This window comes from Hyperolius riggenbachi, chromosome 12, assembly GCF_040937935.1.
Source record: "Hyperolius riggenbachi isolate aHypRig1 chromosome 12, aHypRig1.pri, whole genome shotgun sequence".
NCBI classification, from domain to species: Eukaryota; Metazoa; Chordata; class Amphibia; order Anura; family Hyperoliidae; genus Hyperolius; species Hyperolius riggenbachi.
The window spans coordinates 182,629,921-182,657,295 of NC_090657.1; the positions used below are offsets into that span (position 1 = coordinate 182,629,921).

General features: G+C 45.0%; 1 protein-coding gene across 1 annotated transcript; it reads left to right on the plus strand.

Moving 5' to 3' along the window:
* On the plus strand, positions 1 to 27,375 carry COX4I2 (cytochrome c oxidase subunit 4I2). The gene is made up of 5 exons (XM_068262231.1): positions 1 to 110; positions 8,074 to 8,170; positions 19,733 to 19,891; positions 22,766 to 22,897; positions 26,920 to 27,375. The coding sequence occupies exons 2-5, from the start codon at positions 8,074 to 8,076 to the stop codon at positions 27,054 to 27,056; spliced, it is 525 nt and encodes a 174-aa protein (XP_068118332.1). The 5' UTR covers positions 1 to 110; the 3' UTR covers positions 27,057 to 27,375.

Sequence of the window (27,375 nt, forward strand, 5' to 3'; positions counted from 1 at the left end):
GAATGCCCCTGGTCTGGCTTTCTCTCAAAATCTGAGTCTGGCTGATCTCCCAGATCCTCTGAGCCTCTCTCCATTTTGCAGAGTGCGGTGCTGATCAGAGCTCTGTCACAGTGAGTATTCTGCACAGGCAAGATCTGGGGGGGCTAGGTCACCTGGGCGCCCCCTCACTATTAGCTGGCGCTGCATCTTGCCGTAAGCGTGGGGGCTTTATTGTGTTGGGGGGGGGGGGGGTGAAGGGGATGGCGATATATTTAGGGTGATTTCTGCACAGCTATAACTTTCGGCTCAGTAGCCTCAGCTTATGCCTTGGCAATAAGCACGACAAGGCTGACAGCTTTGCCTTACCTGAGACACTGGTCACACTGCACCAAAATCCTCATTAGAAGGATAACCTTCTCTGAGGACACACAATGCCTTGCAAGAGAGACAAGGCCCTAAAAGGTAACCCGGTTCCACCCGGCTATGCCACAGCCAGCCTTATTCGGCATGAAAACTGGCATCGTATTATCTTTATATTTTTAACAAGACATAAAAAAAAGAAGTGAGTTTAAATGTAGAGTGATGTTAACTCCTGCCAGCTGAAGTGAGAGCGATATGGAGGCTGCCATATTTATTTCCTTTCAAACAATGCAGATTGCCCGGATATCCTGCTGATCCTCTGCCTCTAATACTTTTAGCCACAGCCCCTGAATAAGCATGCAGCAGATCAGATGTTTGACTGGATTTGCTGCATGCTTGTTTCAGGTGCGATTAAGACACTATTGATGCATGAAAGATCAGCAGGATACCAGGCAACCGGTATTACTGAAATGCAAATAAATATGGCAGCCTCCATATCCCTCTCACTTCAGGTGTCCTTTAAAGGAAGAAGCACGATAAAAAGTAAATTTAATAAGTCAGTGCCCGGCCCTTCAGAGTAGACTTTCAAAAAGTTGAAAGAATAAAAGGAAAAGGTTATTTGTAAGAAGGAAGGCATGTTTGACCAAGGGACGTCCTGCCCTTCTGCATCTCACAGAGGTCAGAACACGCTACTTCCTCTCTGTTGCCAAGTTGCAGAATTGGCTCCGGTACACAGCGCCATGCTCTGGCAGGGACCGAGGCCTGCTGGGAACGACTGACAGGAACAGATAATTAGCCCCTAGCCACAAACACCATCTCATCCTTACCGCCGGCTAAGGAAGAATCAAGCTGCAATGAGCAGAGCCTATAAATCACAAAATTTGGACGTTTTTTTTTTTTTGTACCGGGGTGTTCAGGTTCATCTATTATAATGAATAGGAGACCACATTTCAAAGCCTGGAGCGATTTTGTATTCAGATAGTTACAGCCCAATGAAACGTACGTAATAAAGTTGTGGCTTTGTTCGGACTAGTTTTTCGGAAGTTACAGTGTACCCGACGTAACATGTAACGTGATAAGATAAACATATATGTACAGTGCCAAGCATACCAATGACTAGGCTGTGTTCCTCTTCTTTTTCTGCCTGATTTGAAAAGCTCTTGCTAATGCAATGCTATGCTATGGGGGATTTTTTATAAAATCACATCCCTTTAGTGGGATCACACCCGTAGCATCACATTAGCAAGAGCTTTTCAAATCACAAGCACTTAGAAATGGCTTAGTAATGTACCGCTAGTGGGTTCCAGGCCTTTCTGTCTTGTGGGACCCTTGTTGGGCTATAGTGTAATCCTCACTGACAAGGAATTACAGCCATAAAAAACTTTTTCCTGCAGAGAAGAGCTTCTGAGAGCAGAGAATAGATAAAAAAAAGATCAATAGTTCATATATTTTAGCTCTGGGGCACTTAATAGACAGCCATTGAGCAGAGACAATGAAACATTAAATCTACTTTGTAAATGATTAAAGCGGACCCAAACCAAACATTTTTTTTTTATTAAAAATATTTAGTTGCACCACTCTGACACATACAAAGATAAATAAACAATCCTTCAAACCTATGATCATTTCAGTGCATGCTTTTCACTCTTCTCTTTTCATAACTAGGGTTATACTGGGGGCAGCCATTATCAATTCCTCCATTGCCGGACACCATCTACTCAACCAGTTTGCCGGATTTTGTCCCGGCAATTTGAAAGGAAGGGAGGGGTTCCTCCAATAAATGTAAAATATTTTATATTTGTCATCATGCTGCTCAAAAAAGGCTGCTATTTATTATTATAATTTAGAAAATAGATTTTATTTCTGATATCTTGTATTTTTAATTTGGGTCCACTTTAACTACTTTCGCCTTTTGGACATTGCTATTACGTCCAAAAGGCTGCTTCTGCATTGCTGCGCACACCCGCGCGCTCCCGTGACACTGCCTGTTAGGCCGGGGATCAATAAATGGGAACACAGTTCCCATTCATTGATCGAAGTCCCCGTTAGAAAGACCGACAGTCTTCTTTCAGAAGCCCCGATCTTTCTAAAGAGAAAAAAAAAAAGGTTTCCCATCCTCCCTTCACTTCCTGTAAGCAAGAGAGCTCGCGTACAGGACTAAAAAAATGTTTTAGACTGTGGCCATCTTGTGGCCAAATAGCAAAACTACATCTACATACTTTTTTTTTCTTTTTTTAATACAATTTATTACATTTAAAATTAACTGTTTACCCCCCACACTCCAAAAAATACCCAAATATTTTTTAATAATAAAAAAAAAAAATTACACTAAAAAAACAACAACAAAAAACATAAATAGTTACCTAAGGGTCTGAACTTTTTAAATATGCATGTGAAGAGGGAATGATACCATTATTTTTTAAATTATAAGTTTGTAAATAGTGATGGATGCAAAACTGTAAAAATGCATCTTTATTTCCAAATAAAATATTGGTGCCATACATTGTGATAGGGACATAATTTAAATGGTGTAATAACCGGGACAAATGGGCAAATAAAATACGTTGGTTTTAAGTATGGTAGCATGTATTATTTTAAAGCTATAATGGCCGAAAATAGAGAAGAAGTGATTTTTATCCATTTTTTTCTTAATATTCCCGTTAAAATGCATTTAGAAAAAATTAATTCTTAGCAAAATATAACACCCAAAGAAAGCCTAATTAGTGGCAGAAAAAAAACAAGATAGAGATCAATTTATTGTGATAAGTAGTGTTAACGTTATTGGCGAATGAATGGGAGGTGAAAATTGCTTGAATGCATAAGGTGAAAAACGAAATTCTGAAGTGGTTAAAGTGATCCAATACAATCAATTTTAGGAGTTGAAGGATAGAAACAACTGTTCATCTCATCAGTTTATTTTCAACTCGGGTTCACTTTAAAAAGGGGTCAAAGTTTTGGTTGTAATGGGGAGAGTTGGCAGTGTAGTTAAGATAAGGCCTTGCCTTCCCTGGCTAATATTTCCCTCCCACCTCCCATCGCCAAGTAATAAAAGAGATGAGAAAAAAAAGGCCTTTATATTGAGGGACTTTAAAGCAGTCATGTGACCCCTCTGCAAATTATTGAAAGCCTCTAGAAAACCAAACCAAAAGGAAGGGGGCGGGGGGGGGGAGGAATTCCTGAAAAGTCTCCTTCAGCCATGCACAATACAGTATAATAGTATAGTAGTACATCATGCTGGTTGCACATAATGCAATTTCCCATCCGACTGACAGGATTAGACAATTATTTCCTAAAATGTCCGATCTGCCCCCGATAAACAACGGGATCCATCAGGAGCAGTTTGGATACAGATAACAATGAGGACAGCCGACTTTGGTAATAAAGGGGAAAGTGAAGAATTCACACAGCAGGGCACAGGACTTTGCTCATACCTGACTTTGTGAGTTCCCCAGAGTTGCTCCATGCTTTGTACACACGCTGCTGCTCCATGCTCTGTACACACGCTGCTGCTCCATGCTCTGTACACACGCTGCTGCTCCATGCTCTGTACACACGCTGCTGCTCCATGCTCTGTACACACGCTGCTGCTCCATGATCTGTACACACGCTGCTGCTCCATGATCTGTACACACGCTGCTGCTCCATGCTCTGTACACACGCTGCTGCTCCATGCTCTGTACACACGCTGCTGCTCCATGCTCTGTACACACGCTGCTGCTCCATGCTCTGTACACACGCTGCTGCTCCATGCTCTGTACACACGCTGCTGCTCCATGCTCTGCACACACGCTGCTGCTCCATGCTCTGTACACACGCTGCTGCTCCATGCATTGTACACACGCTGCTGCTCCATGCTCTGTACACACGCTGCTGCTCCATGCTCTGTACACACGCTGCTGCTCCATGCTCTGTACACACGCTGCTGCTCCATGCTCTGTACACACGCTGCTGCTCCATGCTCTGTACACACGCTGCTGCTCCATGCTCTGTACACACGCTGCTGCTCCATGCTCTGTACACACGCTGCTGCTCCATGCTCTGTACACACGCTGCTGCTCCATGCTCTGTACACAAGCTGCTGCTCCATGCTCTGCACACACGCTGCTGCTCCATGCTCTGTACACACCCTGCTACTCCATGCTCTGTACACACGCTGCTGCTCCATGCTCTGTACACACACTGCTGCTCCATCCAAGGTCAACTGTAGCTGGGAAAGAAAGGGGGCAGTGCTCTGAGCTGCAGGATACCTGCAGGTATTCTGGTGTCTCAACTTGCGCCTTTCTCCAGTTACGGCACCGGCCCTGGTCTGAGGGGGTTTCTGGGTAGCTGTAATCCTCCCTACATTTGCCTATGATTATTATTATTATTTAGTATTTATATAGCGCCAACATCTTCTGCAGTGCTGTACAGAGTATATAGTCTAGTCACTAACTGTCCCTCAGAGGAGCTCGCAATCTAATCCCTACCATAGTCTTATGTCTATGTACAGTGGCTTGCAAAAGTATTCGGCCCCCTTGCCGTTTTCCACATTTTGTCACATTACTGCCACAAACATGAATCAATTTTATTGAAATTCCATGTGACAGACCAATACAAAGTGGAGTACACGTGAGAAGTGGAACAAAAATCATACAGGACTCCAAACATTTTTTTTTACAAATAAATAACTGCAAAGTGGGGTGTGCATAATTATTCAGTCCCCCCCGAGTCAATACTTTGTAGAACCACCTTTTGCTGCAATTACAGCTGCCAGTCTTTTAGGGTATGTCTCTACCAGCTTTGCACATCTAGAGACTGAAATCCTTGCCCATTCCTCTTTGCAAAACAGCTCCAGCTCAGTCAGATTAGATGGACAGCGTTTGTGAACAGCAGTTTTCAGATCTTACCATAGATTCTCGATTGGATTTAGTTCTGGACTTTGGCTGGGCCATTCTAACACATGGATAGGTTTTGTTTTAAACCATTCCATTGTTGTCCTGGCTTTATGTTTAGGGTCGTTGTCCTGCTGGAAGGTGAACCTCCACCCCAGTCTCAAGTCTTTTGCAGTCTCCAAGAGGTTTTCTTCCAAGATTGCCCTGTATTTGGCTCCATCTTCCTATCAACCCTGACCAGCTTCCCTGTCCCTGCTGAAGAGATGCACCCCTGAGCATGATGCTGCCACCACTATATTTGACAGTGGGGATGGTTTGTTCAGAGTGATGTGCAGTGTTAATTTTCCGCCACACTGAGCGTTTTGCATTTTGGCCAAAAAGTTCCGTTTTGGTCTCATCTGACCAGAGCAACTTCTTCCACATGTTTGCTGTGTCACCACTCACCACATGGCTTGTGGCAAACTGCAAACGGGACTTCTTATGCTCTTCTGTTAACAATGGCTTTCTTCTTGCCACTCTTCCATAAAGGCCAACTTTGTGCAGTACACGACTAATAATTGTCCTATGGACAGATTCCCCCACCTGAGCTGTAGATCTCTGCAGTTCGTCCAGAGTCACAATGGGCCTCTTGACTGCATTTCTGATCAGCGCTCTCCTTGTTCGGCCTGTGAGTTTAGGTGGACGGCCTTGTCTTGGTAGGTTTACAGTTGTGCCATACTCCTTCCATTTCTGAATGATCGTTTGAACAGTGCTCCGTGGGATGTTCAAGGCTTTGGAAATCTTTTTGTAGCCTAAGCCTGCTTTAAATTTCTCAATAACTTTATCCTTGACCTGTCTGGTGTTTTCTTTGGACTTCATGGTGTTGTTGCTCCCAATATTCTCTTAGACAATCTCTGAGGCTGTCACAGAGCAGCTGTATTTATACTGACATTAGATTACACACAGGTGCACTCTATTTAGTCATTAGCACTCATCAGGCAATGTCTATGGGCAACTGACTGCACTCAGACTAAAGGGGGCTGAATAATTACGCACATCCCACTTTGCAGTTATTGATTTGTAAAAAATGTTTGGAATCATGTATGATTTTTGTTTCACTTCTCACATGTACACCACTTTGTATTGGTCTTTCATGTGGAATTCCAATAAAATTGATTCATGTTTGTGGCAGTAAATGTGACAAAATGTGGAAAACTTCAAGGGGGCCGAATACTTTTGCAAGCCACTGTATGTGTCATGTAGTGTATGTATTTTAGTCTAGGGCCAATTTAGGGGGAAGCCAATTAACTTATCTGTATGTTTTTGTGATGTGGGAGGAAACTGGAGTGACCGGAGGAAACCCACTCAGACACGGGGAGAACATATAAGCTCCTTGCAGAAGTTGACCTGGCTGGGATACGAACCCGGGGACCCAGTGCTGCAAGGCGAGAGCGCTATGATTAGGCGTGTGTGTGTGTGTGTGTGTGGAGGGGGGGGGGGTAAGGTTAGGCGTCAGGTAGTGTGTTTTGTGCAGGGGGGGGTTAGGTGTCAGGATTGGTGTTTGTACGTGGGGCGTTTAGGCATTAGGTAGGGTGTTTGTGCGGTGGGGGAGGGTTGGTGGTTAGGGTTAGGTGTCAGGATTGGTGTTTGGGCACAACTGTAGTACTTTTATATCTTAGCAGGAAAATCTGCATTGCACTTACAGCAGAAAGTAACGAAAGATGGGCAATAGCTAAAAATATCATCTTGTGAGTGTAGCCAATTGAAAAATTAAGAAGAAAAAGAGAGAGCTTCAAGGGATACCGTAGGGGGATCAGGGGAAAATGAGTTGAACTTACCTGGGGATTCTAACGGTCCCCCGCAGACATCCTGTGTTGGCGCAGCCACTCCCCAATGCTCCGACCCCGCCTCCAGTTCACTTCTGGAATTTCAGACTTTAAAGTCTGAAAACCACTGCGCCTGCGTTGCCGTGTCCTCGATCCCGCTGATGTTATCAAGAGCGCACAGCGCAGGCCCAGTATGGTCTGTGTCTGTGCAGTACACTCCTGGTGACATCAGCGTGAGCGAGGACACGGGCGTGCAGGCACAGTGGTTTTCTGACTTTAAAGTCAGAAATTCCAGAAGTTAACTGGAGGCGGGGCCGGAGCATTGGGGAGTGGCTGCGCCAACACAGGATGTCTGCGGGGGACCATTAGAAGCCCCGGGTAAGTTCAGCTCATTTTCCCCCGACCCCCCTACAGTATCCCTTTCAGTCCGCCCCTGGCCCGGCACCCACCCCAACCCCCCAAGTCACGTCAGTAACCTAATCAGTAATAGGTATAAAGTTTTCGTTTGTAGAATCTAATATTCTATTTTCCCATACGCCCCAGATCTTGTTGAACTTCTTAGGACACTTTCTATTCACTATCAGTATATTTACCAATATTCTACTACTGGCTCTCCAGGACACCCAAAATTCCAGGCACCCTTGTATTACGTACGTGATTAAAAATGCATTTTGATTGAGAGACAAAGGGGGAGAGTGGGGAGGGGACACTTTTGGCTACCTATTATTATGGAAGAAGGGGGTCTCTGAATGGAAAGGGGGGGGGGGGGCACAAATTATGTGCTGCTTGGGGCCACGAAAACCTAAGCAGCACCCCTGACAACGGTTTGGTGACAAACTTGCTAACCCATTATCGGCTACCCGAATACCAAATATGATTTTTTTTCAATTGTCAAGGCCTTTTCCCACTTCTGAATTCTAAGGATGCAAAAACTGTCATAACTAGATGGGCCAGACAGATTCCTCCCTTCATGTTTAGTGACTTGTAATGCCTGGAGGAGATGGGTAGTGCGGTCCCACCCTTTATGTGGTTTGTATTCAGCCTGTCTTCTCTTGCAGATGTTATCGGTTCTTACCCAGAGGGCCCACCTGCTGCCAAAGCTGAGGGTACTGGGGGCTGCCAGCGCCAGAGCCGCTCACGGCCATGGAGACGCAGGTGAGTGCGGACCAACGCGAAAATCCAATACAGAGATGCTCTGCTTGATTTGGTCATTTGTAGTAGACCAGATGTTATATCTAATGTGCAAATTCGAGAACAGGATGGACAAACATCATGAACAAACATTCGCAAACGCAAATTTTACTGCCAATCGTTCACAGTGAGCTCCATTGACTTTAATGGCTAGCGATCTTCTAATACCTTCAGGGCATCACTGCAGCCAAAACTTCTTTAAAGAAACTGTAACAAAAAAAGTGCCCCTGGGGGTACTCACCTCGGGAGGGCAAAGCCTCTGGATCCCATCGAGGCTTCCCTCGTCCTCCTCTGTCCCACGGGGGTCTCGCTGGCCCCCTCCAAATGACGGCCAGGTAAATATTTACCTTCCCGGCTCCAGTGTAGACGCAGTAGCGGCTCTGGGGATCAGGCGGAAATAACTGATCCCAATCGGGTCTGCTCTGCTGCGCAGGCGACTTGCACCTACGCAGTCAAGTGGACCCGACTGGGATCAGTCATTTCCGCCTGATCCCGAGCCGAGAGCCGCTACTGCGCTGGAGCTGGGAAGGTAAATATTTACATGGCCGTCGTTCGGAGGGGGCCTGCGAGACCACTATGGTGGACGAGGGAAGCCTTGATAGGATCCAGAGGCTTCCCCCTCCCGAGGTGAGTACCCCCCAGGGGCACGTTTTTCTGTTATAGGTCAACTTTAAAAAAAAGGTGTATTAAAGAAATTGTGGCTGCAGAGAAGACCTGATGCCCTGTTAAAAGGTGCATTAAAGAATTATAGGGAATGTAACAAAAACTGTAAAAAGGTCATCAGACTTGCAAAACTGGAAACAGAAAAAAAAGTTGCTAGTGATATAAAGTCCAATCCAAAAACAGCAAAGTCCCAGTTATCCGGAATTCAGGCAACAGGAAGTCTCAACTAACCGTCATGCCTGAAGGATAATGGGGTCCTCTGTTGGGGGGCTTTCTGTGGGTGCTGGCAGGATTTGAAATTTTTACTGAGCCTCCAGCGATGTCTTGCAGTCTCCCTCTATCTCCCTGCGGGCTCCTAGTGGCTTCCGGCATCTGTGTATGGAATGTGAGTCTATAGCAGTCAGGACTGCAGACAGAGGGCGCTGTGGAGGGGAGGTGAGATTAGACAGCATAAGGCAGTGCTGATCTAGTTAGCACTATCCCGAGGTTTTTTTTATGAGGTTAGATGGGCTTTGAAGGTACGTGTCCAACAAAGTGCACGACCAACACCATAACATGACCGACCACATGACAAATACACAACTTGTATTTTCGACGTACCAACCAACTAAACGGCCAGCTCATTAACACTCTGCGCATGCAGGGGAAATTCCAGACTGCACAACATGGCTGCATTCAAAACAAGTATGTGATTCAAATGACCTTGTACACACGTGGCCAGCTGCACAATATCAGCCCAACAGTTTTATGCATTGATTCGCCAGATGGATCGGGCAAGCCGCCTGTTATCAGACGCTCGTCTAGTTGTCTGTCACGTGTACACACACCTGGTTGTTGTCCAACAGACCAAAATCAGACGACAATCAGGAGGTTTGGTTAAGTGTGAGTGTGGGCCTTTAGTAAAGCACAAAAAGGACAGTAGCAGGGATGTGACAATAGCCCTTGCAAAAGATGCAGCCGCAGGGGGGTCCTAAGGGGAGAAGTATGAAGGGGTGGCCTGCAGTCCTGGGGCCTTCCAGGGCCGTTTTCAGGGGCAGGAGGGGGTGCAGTGCAGGAAGGGGGAACAGCAGGCACACACAGTGCCGGGAAGGGGGACCCAAATTCCCCCTCCCTCACCCCGGGCTCCCCCTCCAGTGCCTCCCCCCTCCAGCAATGGCGGCAGCAGGTAGGAAAAGGCGGACTCACATTTTACGCATTCCATGCAACTGAGGTCCGCTCTTCTCTGCAGAGCCTCACTCTACTTCCTCAGCTAATCAGGAAGTAGAGTGAGCAGTGCTGCAGAGAAGAGGGGACCTCCATTGCATGGAACGGGGAATAGGGGAGTCGGCGTTCCCTGCCCAGTGCTGTCGTTGCTGGATGGGGGAGTATTGAAGGGAAAACCCAAGGTGGGGGGGGGGGTATAGTTGGGTCTCCCTCCCCGCCGCTGTGTGTGCCAGCTGCTCCTCCCGGGGGCACCTATAACTGACAAACCTATACCGGGGGCACCTATGCCTGGCTACCTATACCGGGGGCACCTATGCCTGGCAAACCTATACCGGAGGAACCTATAGCTGGGGGCACTTATATCTGGCTAAATATTCTGCCTGTCCGGCCTTTCCAATTCCTGTTGGGTTTTTTGTCGGGGTGGGGGGTGGGGGGAATAGGACAAATAGCAGATAGCAGATAAAGTCAATATATCTATAGCACTGTGCGCACTGACAGTCACCTTTTATGGAGTATAAAAGTCAATAGAGTGGTTGTGAACCTCCGATTTTGGTTTGCGAACCTCGAACTTAAACACGCGAAAAAAGTTTGCGAACATGCAAACTTTTGGAACCGCCATAGACTTCAGTGGGCAGGCGAACTTTCAAAACTACAAATCGCAATCATTGTACCTGCTGCTTTTTTCATGCATTTGGGTTCCCATGCAAAGTTTAGGAGCGCAAGAAAATTGCATAGCAATTGCGCCGCTATGTGATTTTTGCGCATTTTATTTTACAAAAAAATTAAGAATGTTGAGCAATTTAGCATTTCAAAATATTCTATTCATTCCATGGCTTTTTATTGTTATTAGGAAGATATCTGCACAGAACTGGAGTCAACAGAACAGGGGGGGGGGGGGGGGGGGAACTTCCCTTGTTAAACATAGATTCAGTTATCCTGGAAATGTTGGCTTGTAAACTATATTAACAAAGGGAAATGTAATCTTACACTGATATCTGCTGAAAAAAAAATCCCCCAAAACCACAGGTCACGACAAACCAAAACAGTTTACCATGGAAACAGAAGCAAAGCCGACAGGCGGGGAATTCCAGAGTAACTCAGGAAACTACAGGGAACATTGGGGTTTAAAGAGAACCTCTAGTCACAGGAATAAGACTTTCCAGCTTTCAGCATGCAATAACAAAAATGGATTCATTTACTAGAACAAGGATTTTTCCTACCCTGTTTCCCAGAAATTAAGACATCCCCCAAGGTAAGCCCTATCAGGAATTGTGAGTATGCTCAGGATATAAGCCCTACCTCGAAAGTAAGACCTAGCGGTAGTAAGGGGAAAAAGTATGGCAACTTGTTATCACTGGAGCCAGGGGCGCCTCTAGCCATCTTGTCACTCCAGGCGAGAAAATCTGTGGTGCCCCCCACACTACTCGTGGCCCCCCGACACGCTCCCCCATCCTCTCCCCTGTGGTGCCTTTTCATGAAAATAATTGTGATTCGGCTGCATTTCACCAGAAAAAAATTGTAATACAGCTGCCTGCCACAGACTCCGGCCGGTGAACTGGTGCTGCGTCTATCACACAGTCCCCCCCCCCCCCCCTTGCACATCGCTCCAGGTGACAGCCTGTATGGCCTGATGGATCGGGCGCCCCTGATTCCAGCATACTTTTTCACAAACATTATGAGATATGCAGATATGTTACCGACTGTTAGGGTGGCCATACACTTATAGATATGCAGCAGATTCAACTATCAGATAGATTTCTGGCAGATGCCTGTTAAGTTCAATCTGACAGGAATCTGATGTGTGCCACACACTAGCAACAGATTTCCAATAGATTTCAGAATGAAATCGATTGGAAATTGATCTAAATGCATTATTGGACCATTAGATCCAATGCAACTCTATGGGCCATCGATCTGCTGCCAGATCTAGATCTTCCATGCTGTCAGATAGATCAAATCGTTCGAAATCAGCCGCAAATCGATCGAATGGGGAATTTTATAGATTTCTGATCGAACGATGGCTGAAATCGACCAGTGTATAGGCCCCTTTAGGATATTACAGGAGTGGGTATAACATGACATTGAAGGGTTGACATAATCAGATAGTACAATAGTTTAGCAATTCATAACTCATTCTGGAAATAAGCACAGTGTGTTTGTAGTGTAAGTGAAACAAGATAAGAGAAGTAGAATGGAGGGAGGAACAGTGGTAGAGGGTCAAAATTGATGACATGCATGAACAGATAGAGATGAGCAGAATAGAGGCATACTGGATAGCACTATTGTACAGTATTATAGTGCTGAGTCCTAGGTTTGAACATTGGTTAGGGCAAAATCTGCATGCAGTTACTATGTTCTCCCCTGGAATTCATTTAGGCACTTCATATTCCCCAACATCCCTAAAACACACTAATAAGTCAACTGGTTTTCCCCCAGAATAATCCTATATTGAAAATACTAGACTTTAACTATGGTAGGGATTAGATTGTGAGCTCCTCTAAAGACACTCGGTGACATAACTGTGATCCGAAAAGTGCTGCAGAAGATGTCGCTGATAATATATATATATATATATAGATATATATATATATATATATATATATATAGATATATAGATATATATAGATAGATAGATAGATAGATAGATAGATAGATAGAGAGAGAGAGAATATGGCGGGACATTAGACCATGATAGGATTAGACTGTAAGCTCCTCCGAGGTCAGTCAGTAACAGGACTATGTACTCTGTAAAGTGCTGCAGAAGATGTCAATGCTATATAAATACATAATAATAATATGGTAGGGCATTAGACTATGTCCTCAGAGGAGCTTACAATCTAATCCTACCAGAGTCAGTCAGTGACATGACTATGTACTCTGTAAAGTGCTGCAGGAGATGTCAGTGCTATATCACTTGTACATGAACAATTATCCATCATTGTATTTGTGTAAGAACCTTATAAACCACTGGGAGATCTACAATTACCAGCATTTCTTTGTGAAGATTAACTATAATTCCATACATGACACATGCATAATCACAGTAGGATGTGCTGGTACCTGTAGTTCCCCAGTGTGCAGTCTATGATTTGGTCAAGGGATAGTTGACAGTTGAAGAACAATCTGTAGGCAGCCTGAGCAGTACCTTATTCAGCAAGTCACTCTACTCACATCCTGATGACCTGGTCTCCCCATGTGCTTCCCCCTCCCTGAGCTGCAGCCAGAATTTAATCTTTTGTGTGCTGAATCAGTGACTTCAGCTTTGAATTTAGCTAGTCCTCCTGCTATTCACACAGCACCTTATCAGAGGAGTCTGGAAGACATCACATTCAGGAGGTTAACGGGGTCTGGTGAGGAAATACAAATGTCCCTAGTGCTGCAAAGGACAAACAGCATGGCAGGGGAGTCAGTGCCAAATAACATGTAACTGTCTGGGGATTGATCTTCTCTAGCTTGGAGCTCTGCACTTCTGGCATGTCTTGCATGCCTTGTTACCTTCACCAAGAGACATCCTCTTCTGCTGTGTTTTCTTTTCCTCTCTGGCACAGGGAGGGGTGGGACAGTAGAAGTGCACAGAGCAGGAGATCGCCAGATAACAATGAATAGGGACTTGGTGCAAATCTCTGTCTACAAAACTCCTTATCAGTGTCTCAGTCAGCAGTTGCAGTCATCAGAACCCTTGTGCACAGAATAGAAAGTTTCTCTCCGAACCCTTAGTTTTCAGTAAAATTACTGTTGCTTTTTTTTTTTTTTTTTTAACCTGGACTGCCGCCTCCCAGACTGCTCAGCGCCCTAGGCAATTTGCTGTACTGTCTGTACTTAGAAGTGCCTCTGACTGGAGCCAATGGTCTCGCGAATGGGACCTGGCTCCATCATTGGGTCAATCACTGCACTCGCTGCTATTCAGGAACTTGGGTGTTCATAGAAATATAAGACATCCCTGAAAATAAGCCCTAGCACATCTTTTGGAGCACACTGCCTTATTTTTGGGGAAACACTGGTATCTGGGAGTGTATGCTGTAGGTAGGGGTTAGATTGAAAACTTCACTGTTGTGTTTATACATCTTGCCTGTAGATGTCACTGTTCTAATTACCTACTGCATGATACAACTACCTGTATGGGTGTGGGTTTTTGGTTCCCAGGCCCGGATTTACCCCACATGAGCCTATAGGCACAGATGTCCTGGCACCCTGGACTCCGCCCTCCATGAACCTACAAACCTCCGCTGAATCACACCACAATAGTGTTAGCTGCCCCAGCTTTCACTTCTCCCTTACTTCCCTTTCCCACCATAGGTAGCTACAGGTTTCCCTGTAGCCAGAGCGGTACCCTCAATATTAAGTAGCTAGAGGTGCCCCCGAACTGGAGGGAGATCTCATTAGTGGAATGCCGAGAGCATTTGTAGTAACCTCATATTTACACTCCTCTTGGGATTCATGCATAGGGAAGGAGAGAGGAAAGCGCTCGGAGAGGGATTTGAGCCACCTTTCCATTATCAGGTGCCTGTAGGCACGTGCCTACAGTGCCTTATGGTAAATCTGGCCCTGTTGGTTCCTGTCCTGCCCTAGCCAGGAACACTGTGAGAGTTGGTGAATTCTGTAAATCTAGTTTCAGTTATCCTGCCTCCGTGACTACTGAGCACAGCATTCACTTTTATTAATTTCAATTAAAAGATACACAAGAGAAAGGGTTTGCACATAATGATGGCCAATTGCTATGTATGAACAAACTGAGGCAGATATTCACATCCTGATATTGGATACAGGATTGTGTATCTGTAAATCATTGTCAGTCCTCTTTCAACGGTTTCCTCTCAAACAGTCAATTTAAAAAAAGACTTTTTTATAAAAAAAACTCCAGGATGTGATGCGTTTTGTGGGGCATAGTCTGCTTCATCAGGCAAAAGGAGTATCTTAGCTGGGAATTCAGTGTGCTGGGCTCAAATATGGATTACGATGAAATGGGGCCCTAGTCAAGGCAGTAGATTTGGGGCCCCCTTATGGTATATTTGATAAGCAGAAGCAGCAGGTGGGCTCCTTGATACCCACTAGGCCCCAAGCACCTGCCTAGGTTGCCTGGTGGATGACACGGCTCTGGCTGAGCGCCCCTGTCAGAGGTCACACTGGATTCCTGGCTAAGATACTCCCTTTTTGCCTGATGAAGCAGCGCTACGTCCTGCGAAACGCGTCACATCCTTTTAAGGGGGCCATACATGGTACAATTTTTCGTTTTTTCTTGATTAGATAATTTAGTTCGATTATTCCGTTAGATCAAATATAAAGATTTTTCCAGCATGTCAAATTTCAACTTTCATTCGATTCGATCATTTAGATCGAATAAACGGGAAAATCTACCGTTTTTATGGGCACCATTAATGAGATAAATGAAATGTCTTTTTGAAATTTACTGTTTGAATCATGAAATAGGAGGTAATGCTGGAAATACACGATGAGATTTTTTTTTGTCAACTTACTGTCAGATCTTATTTTCGATCGATTTTCCAATCGGTTTTCTTATCTTTTCTTATCAATTTCCATTCCCTTGTATGAGAAATCGATAAAATAAATGATCGGACATGTCAGAAATTATCTATCGAACCATCTATCTGCTGAAAAAACGTATGGTGTATTCCCAGCAAACGTTCACAACAACTTCTATTGTAACAATTTTTTCAATATCTCTTATACTTACATGTTACATAATTTGTGTTGCTGATTGTCCACCGTTTTGTTACCACAGAAAGCAACTTCGTAGCCCAAGTGAGGTCGGGTCTAATCTCCTTACCTACCTTTACAGGGGTTCTCTTAGCACAACACTCAGCTAATCTCTGTATGGCACAAATCTCACCAAATCCTAGTGAACCTGCACAAGCATGATAAAGCACTGTGAGCTCATGAGAGACAAGATGTTCATACCTTTTGTAGTATTGCTTTCTCAACATAGCTTCATAACTTAAACAACTTGCGTAAATCACACATACTGGTACATATGGCATTTCTGCATAGCGCAAATCACAATGACTCTCTGAATAGCACAAATCACAGTGAACCTCTGTATAGCACAAAGCTCAGCGAATATCTGTATAGTACAAATCTCAGCAAGTCTCTGTATAGTACAAATCTCAGCCAGGGGCGTAGCAATAGGGGGTGCAGAGGTAGCCACCGCATTGGGGCCCTTGGGCTAGAGAGGCCCACCCTCAGCCACAGTATTAGCTCTTTATTGGTCCTATGCTGAAAATATTCACTTCTATAGATGATTAGAATAGTAGTGATCATTAACACACTGTTTCCCATCCCTTTCTTGCACCTCTGACACTGTGGTTGTCCTTGATTGGTTTTGATGTGGCGTATCAATTGATATTTATAGAGTGCTTGGGGGGCCCCAATGCTAAACTTGCACTGAGGCCCAAAATTTCTTAGCTACGCCACGGATCTCAGCGAATCTCTTTTTAGCACAAATCTCAGCAAATCTCTGCATAGCAGAAATCTCAGCCGATCTCTGCATAGCAGAAATCTCAGCCGATCTCTGCATAGCAGAAATCTCAGCCGATCTCTGCATAGCACAAATCTCAGCCGATCTCTGCATAGCACAAATCTCAGCCGATCTCTGCATAGCACAAATCTCAGCAGATCTCTGCATAGCACAAATCTCAGCAGATCTCTGCATAGCACAAATCTCAGCAGATCTCTGCATAGCACAAATCTCAGCAGATCTCTGCATAGCACAAATCTCAGCAGATCTCTGCATAGCACAAATCTCAGCAGATCTCTGCATAGCACAAATCTCAGCAGATCTCTGCATAGCACAAATCTCAGCAGATCTCTGCATAGCACAAATCTCAGCAGATCTCTGCATAGCACAAATCTCAGCAGATCTCTGCATAGCACAAATCTCAGCAGATCTCTGCATAGCACAAATCTCAGCAGATCTCTGCATAGCACAAATCTCAGCAGATCTCTGCATAGCACAAATCTCAGCAGATCTCTGCATAGCACAAATCTCAGCAGATCTCTGCATAGCACAAATCTCAGCAGATCTCTGCATAGCACAAATCTCAGCAGATCTCTGCATAGCACAAATCTCAGCAGATCTCTGCATAGCACAAATCTCAGCAGATCTCTGCATAGCACAAATCTCAGCAGATCTCTGCATAGCACAAATCTCAGCAGATCTCTGCATAGCACAAATCTCAGCAGATCTCTGCATAGCACAAATCTCAGCAGATCTCTGCAAAGCACAAATCTCAGCAGATCTCTGCATAGCACAAATCTCAGCAGATCTCTGCATAGCACAAATCTCAGCAGATCTCTGCATAGCACAAATCTCAGCAGATCTCTGCATAGCACAAATCTCAGCAAATCTCTGCATAGCACAAATCTCAGCAGATCTCTGCATAGCACAAATCTCAGCAAATCTTTGCATAGCACAAATCTCAGTAAATCTTTGCATAGCGCAAATCTCTGTATAGTACAAATCACAGCGAATCTCTGTATAGTACAAATCTCAGATATGTGTAGCACAAATCTCAAAAAATATCTGTATAGCACCAAATCCTAGTGAATCTGCACAAGCATGATAAAGCACTGTGAGACCAGACATTCATACCTTTTGTAGTGTGGCTTCCTCAGCATACCTTCATAACTTAATTTAAACAACTTGCATAAGTTGCACACACTGCTAGATGAGGCAATTCTGAATAGCAAAAATCACAACGAGTCTCTCTCTGTATAGCCCAAATCTCAGTGAACCTCTGTATAGCCCAAATCACAGTGAACCTCTGTATAGCCCAAATCACAGTGAACCTCTGTATAGCCCAAATCACAGTGAACCTCTGTATAGCCCAAATCACAGTGAACCTCTGTATAGCCCAAATCACAGTGAACCTCTGTATAGCCCAAATCACAGTGAACCTCTGTATAGCCCAAATCACAGTGAACCTCTGTATAGCCCAAATCACAGTGAACCTCTGTATAGCCCAAATCACAGTGAACCTCTGTATAGCCCAAATCACAGTGAACCTCTGTATAGCCCAAATCACAGTGAACCTCTGTATAGCCCAAATCACAGTGAACCTCTGTATAGCCCAAATCACAGTGAACCTCTGTATAGCCCAAATCACAGTGAACCTCTGTATAGCCCAAATCACAGTGAACCTCTGTATAGCCCAAATCACAGTGAACCTCTGTATAGCCCAAATCACAGTGAACCTCTGTATAGCTCAAATCACAGTGAACCTCTGTATAGCTCAAATCACAGTGAACCTCTGTATAGCCCAAATCACAGTGAACCTCTGTATAGCACACATCACAGTGAACCTCTGTATAGCACACATCACAGTGAACCTCTGTATAGCCCAAATCACTGTGAACCTCTGTAGAACACAAATCACAGTGAACCTCTGTATAGCCCAAATCACTGTAAACCTCTGTAGAACACAAATTACAGTGAACCTCTGTATAGCACAAGTAACAGTAAATATATAGCTCACATCACTGTGAACCTCCATACAGCACAAACCCCAGAAAATCTCTGTACAGCACAAATCTCAGTGAATCTTTGTATAGTACAAATCTCGGGGAGTATCATCAGGGCACCAAATCCTATTGAACAAGCATGATAAAGCACTGTGAGCTCATGTGAGATAAGATGTTCATACCTTTTGTAGTGTGGCTTCCTCAAATTACCTTCAAAACTTAATTTAAACAACTTGTGTAAATCACACACACTGCTAGATGTGGCATTTCACGTCATTTTGAATTTGCGCAAATGAAGCTCATGTGAAATAAATGTCACCCAATTCAGTAACAAGAGTTATTGGCAGCCCATTTAGGTGGTTAAAGGGTATATTCAGTGAACATTTCTGTCTCATGCTGAGTGTCTCCCCCCAGATGCCCAGTGCCTAAGAATGCAGTGAGATAAACGACACGCTTAGCTGGAAAATAGGAACTGCAGCACACAATGGTTGTCTGAGCCCTTCTCGTCACTAGCGATCAGGGGCTAAAATTCATTTTTGCGGGGTGGGTGGGGGATATAACAGGTGCCGAATGAGCAGCTGCGCCTATCTCCAATATGAATTAGACCTAATGGTTGTTGGACATATCAACAGGATTATTATCTAAACTGCAGTATAGTTAAGCAACCACAAGATGTCACTGTGTGTGAAATGTGATGATGATCTATATGGTATTGTTATTTCCTGTATTCACTATGTGTTCCTCTTTGTTCTGACTAAAGGTGGCCATACATGGTACAATGTTTCATTTTTCCAATTAGGTAATTTAGTTCGATTATTCCGTTAGATCGAATATTAAGGTTTTTCCAGCATGTCCGATCAGATTTTTCTCGAAAAAACGGGATAATCGTTCGAATTTCTTGATAGAAAAAAATATATTTACGACTTTCATTCGATTCGATTATTGAGATCGAAAAAACGGGAAAAGCTAACATTTTTATTGCATCGTGTATGGGCACCATAAGCTGCATTTCCTGATGGTGGTGTAGGATTTATCTCTGCATGTTTTTCTGCAGTAAAGAGTTCTGACTTGTTATACTGGGAGCCTGTCTGCGTGTGTACAGACCCCGCTGCTCAATCAATGGTAACCGTTGAAAACTTTGAAGTAGTAACTGATTATTATTTCTTCTTCGTTGTTTTTTGACAGACGTCATACCAGAATACACCAAGCCAAAATATTTTGACCTCCGCCACGTACCCATGGCAGACATCCCATTCCAAGATGATCTGTCCTCCGCAGAGCAGGCCCTCAAGAAGAAGGAGGAGGGACCCTGGAAACTGCTGACGCACGAGGAAATGATTGCATGTAATACACAACGGTGACATGTAGGGGCGCTAACTGAAGTCTGTGTGACAAATCTCACAGTGAGGCCGCTATTCCCGGACTCCGCCTACAAGGGAAGGCCAGTGACATGCAAATAATTCAGAGCTGATGCAAGATTGTGCAGATTTTGATAGGCAAATTTATGCAGTTTCAAAGCTGACCTGAACGCTCTCTGTAAAAGATAAGCAACAGCATAATAACCTTTAAAGAAAAATGTCTGTTACAGCGGGAAAAAAAGTCCTGCAATAACTCTGCAGTGTGTACTTCCTGCTTTTGTGGAAGCAGACATAGGGTTAAAGGGACACTGTAGGGGGGTCAGGGGAAAATGAGTTGAAGTTACCCGGGGCTTCTAAATGGTCCCCCGCAGACATCCTGTGCCCGTGCAGTCACTCCCCGATGCTCCGGCCCCACCTCCAGTTCACTTCTGGAATTTCAGACTTTAAAGTCTGAAAACCACTGCGCCTGCGTTGCCGTGTCCTCGCTCCCGCTGATGTCACCAGGAGCATACTGCTCAGGCCCAGTATGGTCTGTGCCTGCGCTCCTGGTGATATCAGGGGAAGCGAGGACATGGCAACGCAGGTGCAGTGGTTTTCAGACTTTAAAGTCTGAAATTCCAGAAGTGAACCAGAGGCGCGGACGGAGCATTGGTGAGTGGCTGCACGGGCACAGGATGTCTGCGGGGGACCATTAGAAGCCCCGGGTAAGTTCAACTTATTTTCCCCCGACCCCCCCTACAGTATCCCTTTAACATCCTGTGTTTACAAATTAGCTGCTCTGCCGTGGCAGACGAGATTCCTGAACTGACACAGCTGATAGATCAGATTACACTTGTGATTCGTTACAGATGAGTTGGAATTAGACAGGTTAAACTCTTTCACATACAGGGTGCATTTCTCTCTGTTTTTCTTCTGTCCTGTACAAGAGTTCAGGTCCACTTTAAAGAAAAAAAACATTTCTTTGTTACAGCTGATACCAATCCTGCAATAAATCTGCAGTGTATCCAGGGGCGCCTCTAGCCATTTTGTCACTCCAGGCGAGAAACCCTGTGGGACAGTCTAGGGACTGTCAAAACTTTTCAACCTGTTTAGCAACATGCAGTCATTTTAACAATGGGGAGAGACCAGACAGATTTTTTTCCCCCACCTCTGCATCATGCGGTGTATATTTACCAGCTTGCCTGCCCTGTAATTGCACTTTTATCAGCTAGCCCGGTGTTTCACATTGCCTTACAACAACAACAAACCTGAATACACCAGACACAGGACCAGCCCTAAATCACAGAATAAAAGGCAGCCTGGGGGGCAGTCCATGCCTGGCTGCTACACTCAGGGCTTGATTCACAAAAGAGTGCTAACTGTTAGCGTGGCCATTTTTAGCGTGAATTTTTGCATTGCACGCAATTGCGAATTTTCACGCAAAACGATAACATTTTCACATGCAAACGCGAATTTTCGTGCGAAATCTATGTAGTTTTTGCGCAAAAATTTGCGTTTGCGCACAAAATGTTATCGTTTCGCACGGAAATTCGCACCGAGGTGGAATCTGATTGGTCCATTTACAAGCTGCATCAATTTGTGTTAAAAATTTAGCATAATTTGGGGGAACGGGATTTCCGGACGGGCCATTGCGCCGGTGGTGGGAGGGACGCCGCATGATTCCCCCAATCATGTAGCTAGCGCTAGGCTAGTTACATGAAAAATAAAAAAAAATAAAAAGTGCAAAAAAAAAAAAATTTCCTGCGGCCTCAGGGCTCAGAATCAGAACGCCAGGAAGATTAAAATGGACCACTCCAGTGAAAAAAGTAAGCAGTTAAAATCTGAGAGATCTCAAAGGTTTTAGACTAGTCCATCTCCTCATGGGGGATTCTCAGGGTTTTCTTTATTTTCAGAAGCATCTCCTCAACTGCCAAAACAGTAAAGGCTAGTACACACTAGCAATTTTGATTGGCCAATGATTGGTCAATTTTACCACCTCCATGTAGTATGAGGGCCAAACAGATTTTCAATTCTATGCAGATTATATAGGTAAATGGTCATACTACACGGAGGTGGTAAAATTGACCAATGATTGGCCTATCAAAATTGCTAGTGTGTACTAGGCTTAAGACACCAGTCACCCTCCCTATTCACTTGCATACCATTTTGACTTAGCAACTGCCGTTCAGGAAATGTTTTGGAAAACAAAGAAAACCCAGAGAATCTCCCATGAAGATATGGACTAGTCTAAAATTTGTTGGTTGTGGAAGATCTTAACTGCTTACTTTTTTTCACTGGAGTGCTCCTTTAAACCCGAGCCCACGAGCCCCAAATATGAGAAGCTCTGCTTAAAGCGGACCTGAACTCAGAACGTCCTCCCTTCTCTAAAAGATACACAACAGCATAATAACCTTTAAACAAAAAATGTTATTTGTTACAGCTGATTCAAATCCTAAAATACATTTGCAGAAATTCTACTTCCTGATTCATGGAAGCAGACATATTGTTAACCTCCTGTGATTTCAAATGGCCTTATCTGCCATAGGCAGTCATGTGACACATGGGAGAGATCTAATTACAACTTGTAATTAGACACAAATGAGGGGACATTACACAGGCTAAACCTGTATGTCTTTTAGAAAGACATACAGGGTGCATTTCTCTATGTATTTCTTCAGTCCTGTACAAGAGTTCAGGTCCACTTTAATTCAGTTCAAGTGTTCTGTAAATATGACCGTTGCTACGTACATATTTTTAATTACAACCAACATATGTACATTCATGATTTCTACACTATTTAAATATTAGGCTCCTTTACATTTTGTTAAGAGGGTCACTCCATCTGAAATTCTTACCGTTTTCCGATTTCTCTCTCGCGCAGTATATCATCTTAAATTCGACAAGACGTTCGCAGAGATGAACAGGCCAACCAAAGAGTGGAGGACGGTGTTTGGGGCCGCCTTCTTCGCCTTCGGAATCACGGGTCTCCTCGTCTTGTGGCAGAGGTTATACGGTGGGTACTGCATCGCTTGCACCGGACGCATTCCTGAGCTGTGCGAAAACGCTAGCGAGATTGCATTTCTGCATTTAGGGCTCGTTTCCACTATCACGAATCCGCATGCGTCCAACGCATGCGGATTCGCACATGTAATGCAAGTGGATGGGCCTGTTTCCACTGTAGCGTTGTTGAGGTGCGTTTTTTTCAGCGGTAAAAAAACGCACAAAAGAGCCAACCAATTCGCCTGCGAGTGGAATGCATGCGAATCGCCGCTAATGTATTTAATAGGAAATTCGCATGCGGCTATGGTATGCGAATTTTCATGCGAATTCGCATGCGAATTCGCATAGGTACCAATGTACCAAACAGGCAGTGACATGGTTAAATTCGCATATACCCTCACCTATGCGAATTCGCATGCGAATTCGCGGCAAAAAACGCGTAAAAATTCGCATCCGCATGCTATTTCATGGAATTTCAACAGCGGTGGAATCCAGGCGATTCTGCACCGCAATAGTGGAAACGAGCCCTCACGAGTGCATTTTTCATGTGCGGTCTACCACTTTGTTTGGGTGCAGTATAAAAAAACCCACGGCACGCTGAATGCAGGATATTTACTTTTTTCCTCGCACCGCAAAGACAAAAACGGAAATGTGGGCATATGCAAAATTAAAAAAAAAAAAAAAACCTTCCATATTTCCAGTGGCGAGCCACACCTGCGATATATTCATATTTTTGGATTTTTGATAATTTTGGATATTTAAAAATTTTTTTTGCATTTGTTCACATTTACCTTTTGCACGATTGCATGTCAGGAAAATAAAACTGTGTACATTAAACCTTTTTCCACATGCCGTGAGATTTTAACTAGAAATACATTTTGCTGGTATTTGTTAACGCTTTCCAATCTTATGTTTGTCTACATCCAGGGGGGCAGCTAAGGTTTTCGTAGCCCCCAGCAGCCCTTAAATTGAGCCCCCTCCCAAAAGGAGCAGCGCGCAAAAAGTGGGCCCCGCAACTGAAGAAAGCATAGGTGGTGTCCAGTATAGGTACTCATGTATGGGTGGTGCCCCAGTATAAGTAGCCAGGTATGGGCGAAGCAGTGCTTTTCAGCGCAGGAAGATTTGGGCGCAGCCGGCGCCACCATAGACCGTAATAGGAATTACGGCTATAGCGGCACTCAGTGAGTAACTTCGGCGCCGTCAGTAGACGGAGCTGAAGTTACTTTTAAAACACTGTAATTCAGCCTCCAGCAGTTGCTGGAAGCTGAATTATATCATTCCCCTCCATCCACGTGGGCCAAGAGGGGGAATAGTATTTAATGTCACCGGGAAATTGTGCAGAAGCAGGATCAGTATGCAGGTATGGGTGGTACCCCAGTATAGGTAGTCTGGTATGAGTGAAACCCCAGTATAAGTACTCATGTATGGGTGGTGCCCCAGTATGGGTAGTCATGTATGGGTGGTGCCCCAGTATGGGTAGTCATGTATGGGTGGTGCCCCAGTATGGGTAGTCATGTATGGGTGGTGCCCCAGTATGGGTAGTCATGTATGGGTGGTGCCCCAGTATAGGTAGTCATGTATGAGTGGTGCCCCAGTATGTATGGGTGGTGCCCCAGTATGTATGGGTGGTGCCCCAGTAAAGATCAGCCAGTTATAGGCCCCCTCTAGAAACTTACACGCTCCTGTTCCATTGGTGACTCCTCTTACCGCTCTCTCTGCCGGGCTGGGCTTCGCTCTTACTGCCATGGTTACTTCCGGCTCGCACCTCTGACATCATGGGAGGTGCCTCCGGATAACCATGACGACAGGATGCGAAGCCTGGCCCGGCGACAGGAGACAGTGAGGACAGCGGGGTGAGAGGAGTCGCTGATGGAATGGGAGCATCAGCAAAAGGAGAAAAATATAGTTGGCACTACAGCATTAAACAGCTGACGCTGGAGCGGTGCGGACAGGGTTATTGCACTACTTTTCATATGGTGCACCCTGCGTGCTCTGATGTAGTTGAGGTCACTTGTAGTATGAATGAGGAGAAAAGAGGTATTATCGGCACTGCAGGTGCTTTATTCCATCAAGGTACTTGGTAAAAACATGCACATAAAAATAACGTGTCACAAAAATCACATACCATGGACAAGTAGTGCGGTAGTGCGGTGGGTGCTGGGCAAGGACTGCCTGACGGCCGTTTCGCGCTGTGTATGCGCTTCGACGGAGGCCTCCGTCGAAGCGCATACACAGCGCGAAACGGCCGTCAGGCAGTCCTTGCCCAGCACCCACCGCACTACCGCACTACTTGTCCATGGTATGTGATTTTTGTGACACGTTATTTTTATGTGCATGTTTTTACCAAGTACCTTGATGGAATAAAGCACCTGCAGTGCCGATAATACCTCTTTTCTCCTCATTCATACTGGAATGGGAGCATGCAAGTTCCGGGTGCCACACAGACCACAGGGTTGGCTGCCAGTGGAAATCAAGGCCCTCCCCTCCAAAGCGAGGCCCAAAGCAGGGTGTGCCTCACTTGTATGCTGGTAGCACCCCTGACTACGTCTGACATTGGACTTATCCACCATAGGCCCAATGTCCCACATAGTCTGACACAGGAAATGTGGCTGCCACTAGGTGGTGCTGTTGCCAGATAAAATCCGGCACAGCGTCAGTCCCTTTAGATCATCATTTAGTATTTCTACATCCCCCAACATCTTCCAGAGCATTGTACAGAGTACATGGGGTTATCCAGAACTCAGTTAGCCAGAAGTCTCAAGCAACCAGAAAAAAAAATCCTGACATTGTAGGATTTGCTATGGAAAAGGCACATGCGATTCTGCCTAGTGTGTTTCTACCATCAAGCAACCAGAAACTACACTTATCCAGCATCAGCCAATCCCCATTGGTGTCGCATAATGGGGATTGTACTGTATATGGTCTCTTAAAGCGAACATGAAGCGTTTTTAACCTCTTCCTGACGCAGGCACCAGCCTGGCGCGCGGAAGGACGCGTGCAAGCGGCGCTAGCGCAATAAGCCGGAACTCCAGCGACCCGGAGGAGGCTGCCGGTGGGGTGGTAAGGAGGGGGTGCAGAGGTGAATTTGGGGGGGGGGGAATTGGTGGCCATCAGGACATGCCTGCTCCTTTTTCTCCTAATAGGTTGGTTTCTGGTATCTTTTAAAGGGAGTCTGAAGCATAAAAAATAAAGCCAGATACTCACCTAATGCTGGGTACACACGATGAGATTTCCCGTTCGATTTGCGGATCGATTCGATTAAATCAAACATGTTCGATTGGATTTCGATCGTTTTTTTCATGATAGGTATGCAAAATCGACGGAAAAAACGATCGAAATCCAATCGAACATGTTTGATTTAATCGAATCGATCCGCAAATCGAACGGGAAATCTCATCGTGTGTACTCAGCATTAGGAGAGGGAAGGCTCTGGGTCCTATAGAGCCTTCCAGTTCCTCTTACGGTCTCCGCGCTCCATTGCTTTCTTCCCCGTTAGCTGTCTCTGACTGATGGGCTGTAGTCTGCTCTCTCCTCTGGTGCGGGAGGCTTCCGGGGCCCCAGTGCTCCTGAAGACGCGCCACTCCGTACTGTGTGTGCGCGCAACTGTGAGAGAATGCATGCTCGCGCTTGCGCAGAGGGAAGCAGCCCGTCTTTAGGAGCACTGGGGCTCCGGAAGCCTCCCGCAGCAGAAGAGAGAGCAGTCCACAACCATTTCTTCTAATAGTTTCGGCTCTGGTATTCTTTAAAGCTAGATAAGCTTTGGATAAGATGGATTATTTACATTCATGTTATATGGGGAGGTCAATCAGAAGCAGGTATGCAGCTTGGATGTGGGCCAATGAAACGTACTTCCTGTCTATTCTGATTGGCTCAGTTCCATAGTATTTAAATTCAATTTGCATGCTATCTGGAATAAACAGGAAATCTGCCACCCGCTGGCTGATCCCATTCTCTGCATTCTGCCTAGTACAGGAAACTGCCCTGTCGGATAACAGCATTAGGCACTCAGAGTAACCTGTTCTTCTCCCTCCATAGTGTCCCCTGCCCTCCCTCACACCCTGGAGGAGGACTGGAAAGCCATGCAGCTGAAGAGGATGCTGGACATGCGTGTCGGCCCCGTACAAGGCCTTTCCTCCAAGTGGGACTATGAGAAGAACGAATGGAAGAAGTGAGCCGAGGAGGTCATCTGTTACTCAACGCAGCACTAACTTATACGGATGGTCAATGAGATGCAAATCATTTTGAGTTGATGCAGCACCATGCAAATTTTGTATGCAAATGTATGCAATTTGAAAATGAACCAATCAAATCCTGCTGTGGTTAAGTTTTAATCCATTTTCAAGCTGCATAAATGTGCATAACCCTGCATCAACTCAAAAGTATTTGCATCTCTTTGACCATTCCTACTAACTTAATACATGTTCCTGTTACCAGTGTGTCAGTGTACCATATCTCCAGAAACGCACAATTAAACTCTGGTCAGTCAATCCA

Excerpts from the sequence above, each read along its gene's own strand:
- COX4I2 (XM_068262231.1), top strand. The coding sequence starts at position 8,074 with ATGTTATCGGTTCTTACCCAGAGGGCCCACCTGCTGCCAAAGCTGAGG. Across the intron at positions 8,171-19,732 it reads TCACGGCCATGGAGACGCAG|ACGTCATACCAGAATACACC; the intron begins GTGAGTGCGGAC and ends GTTTTTTGACAG. Across the intron at positions 19,892-22,765 it reads GCACGAGGAAATGATTGCAT|TATATCATCTTAAATTCGAC; the intron begins GTAATACACAAC and ends TCTCTCGCGCAG.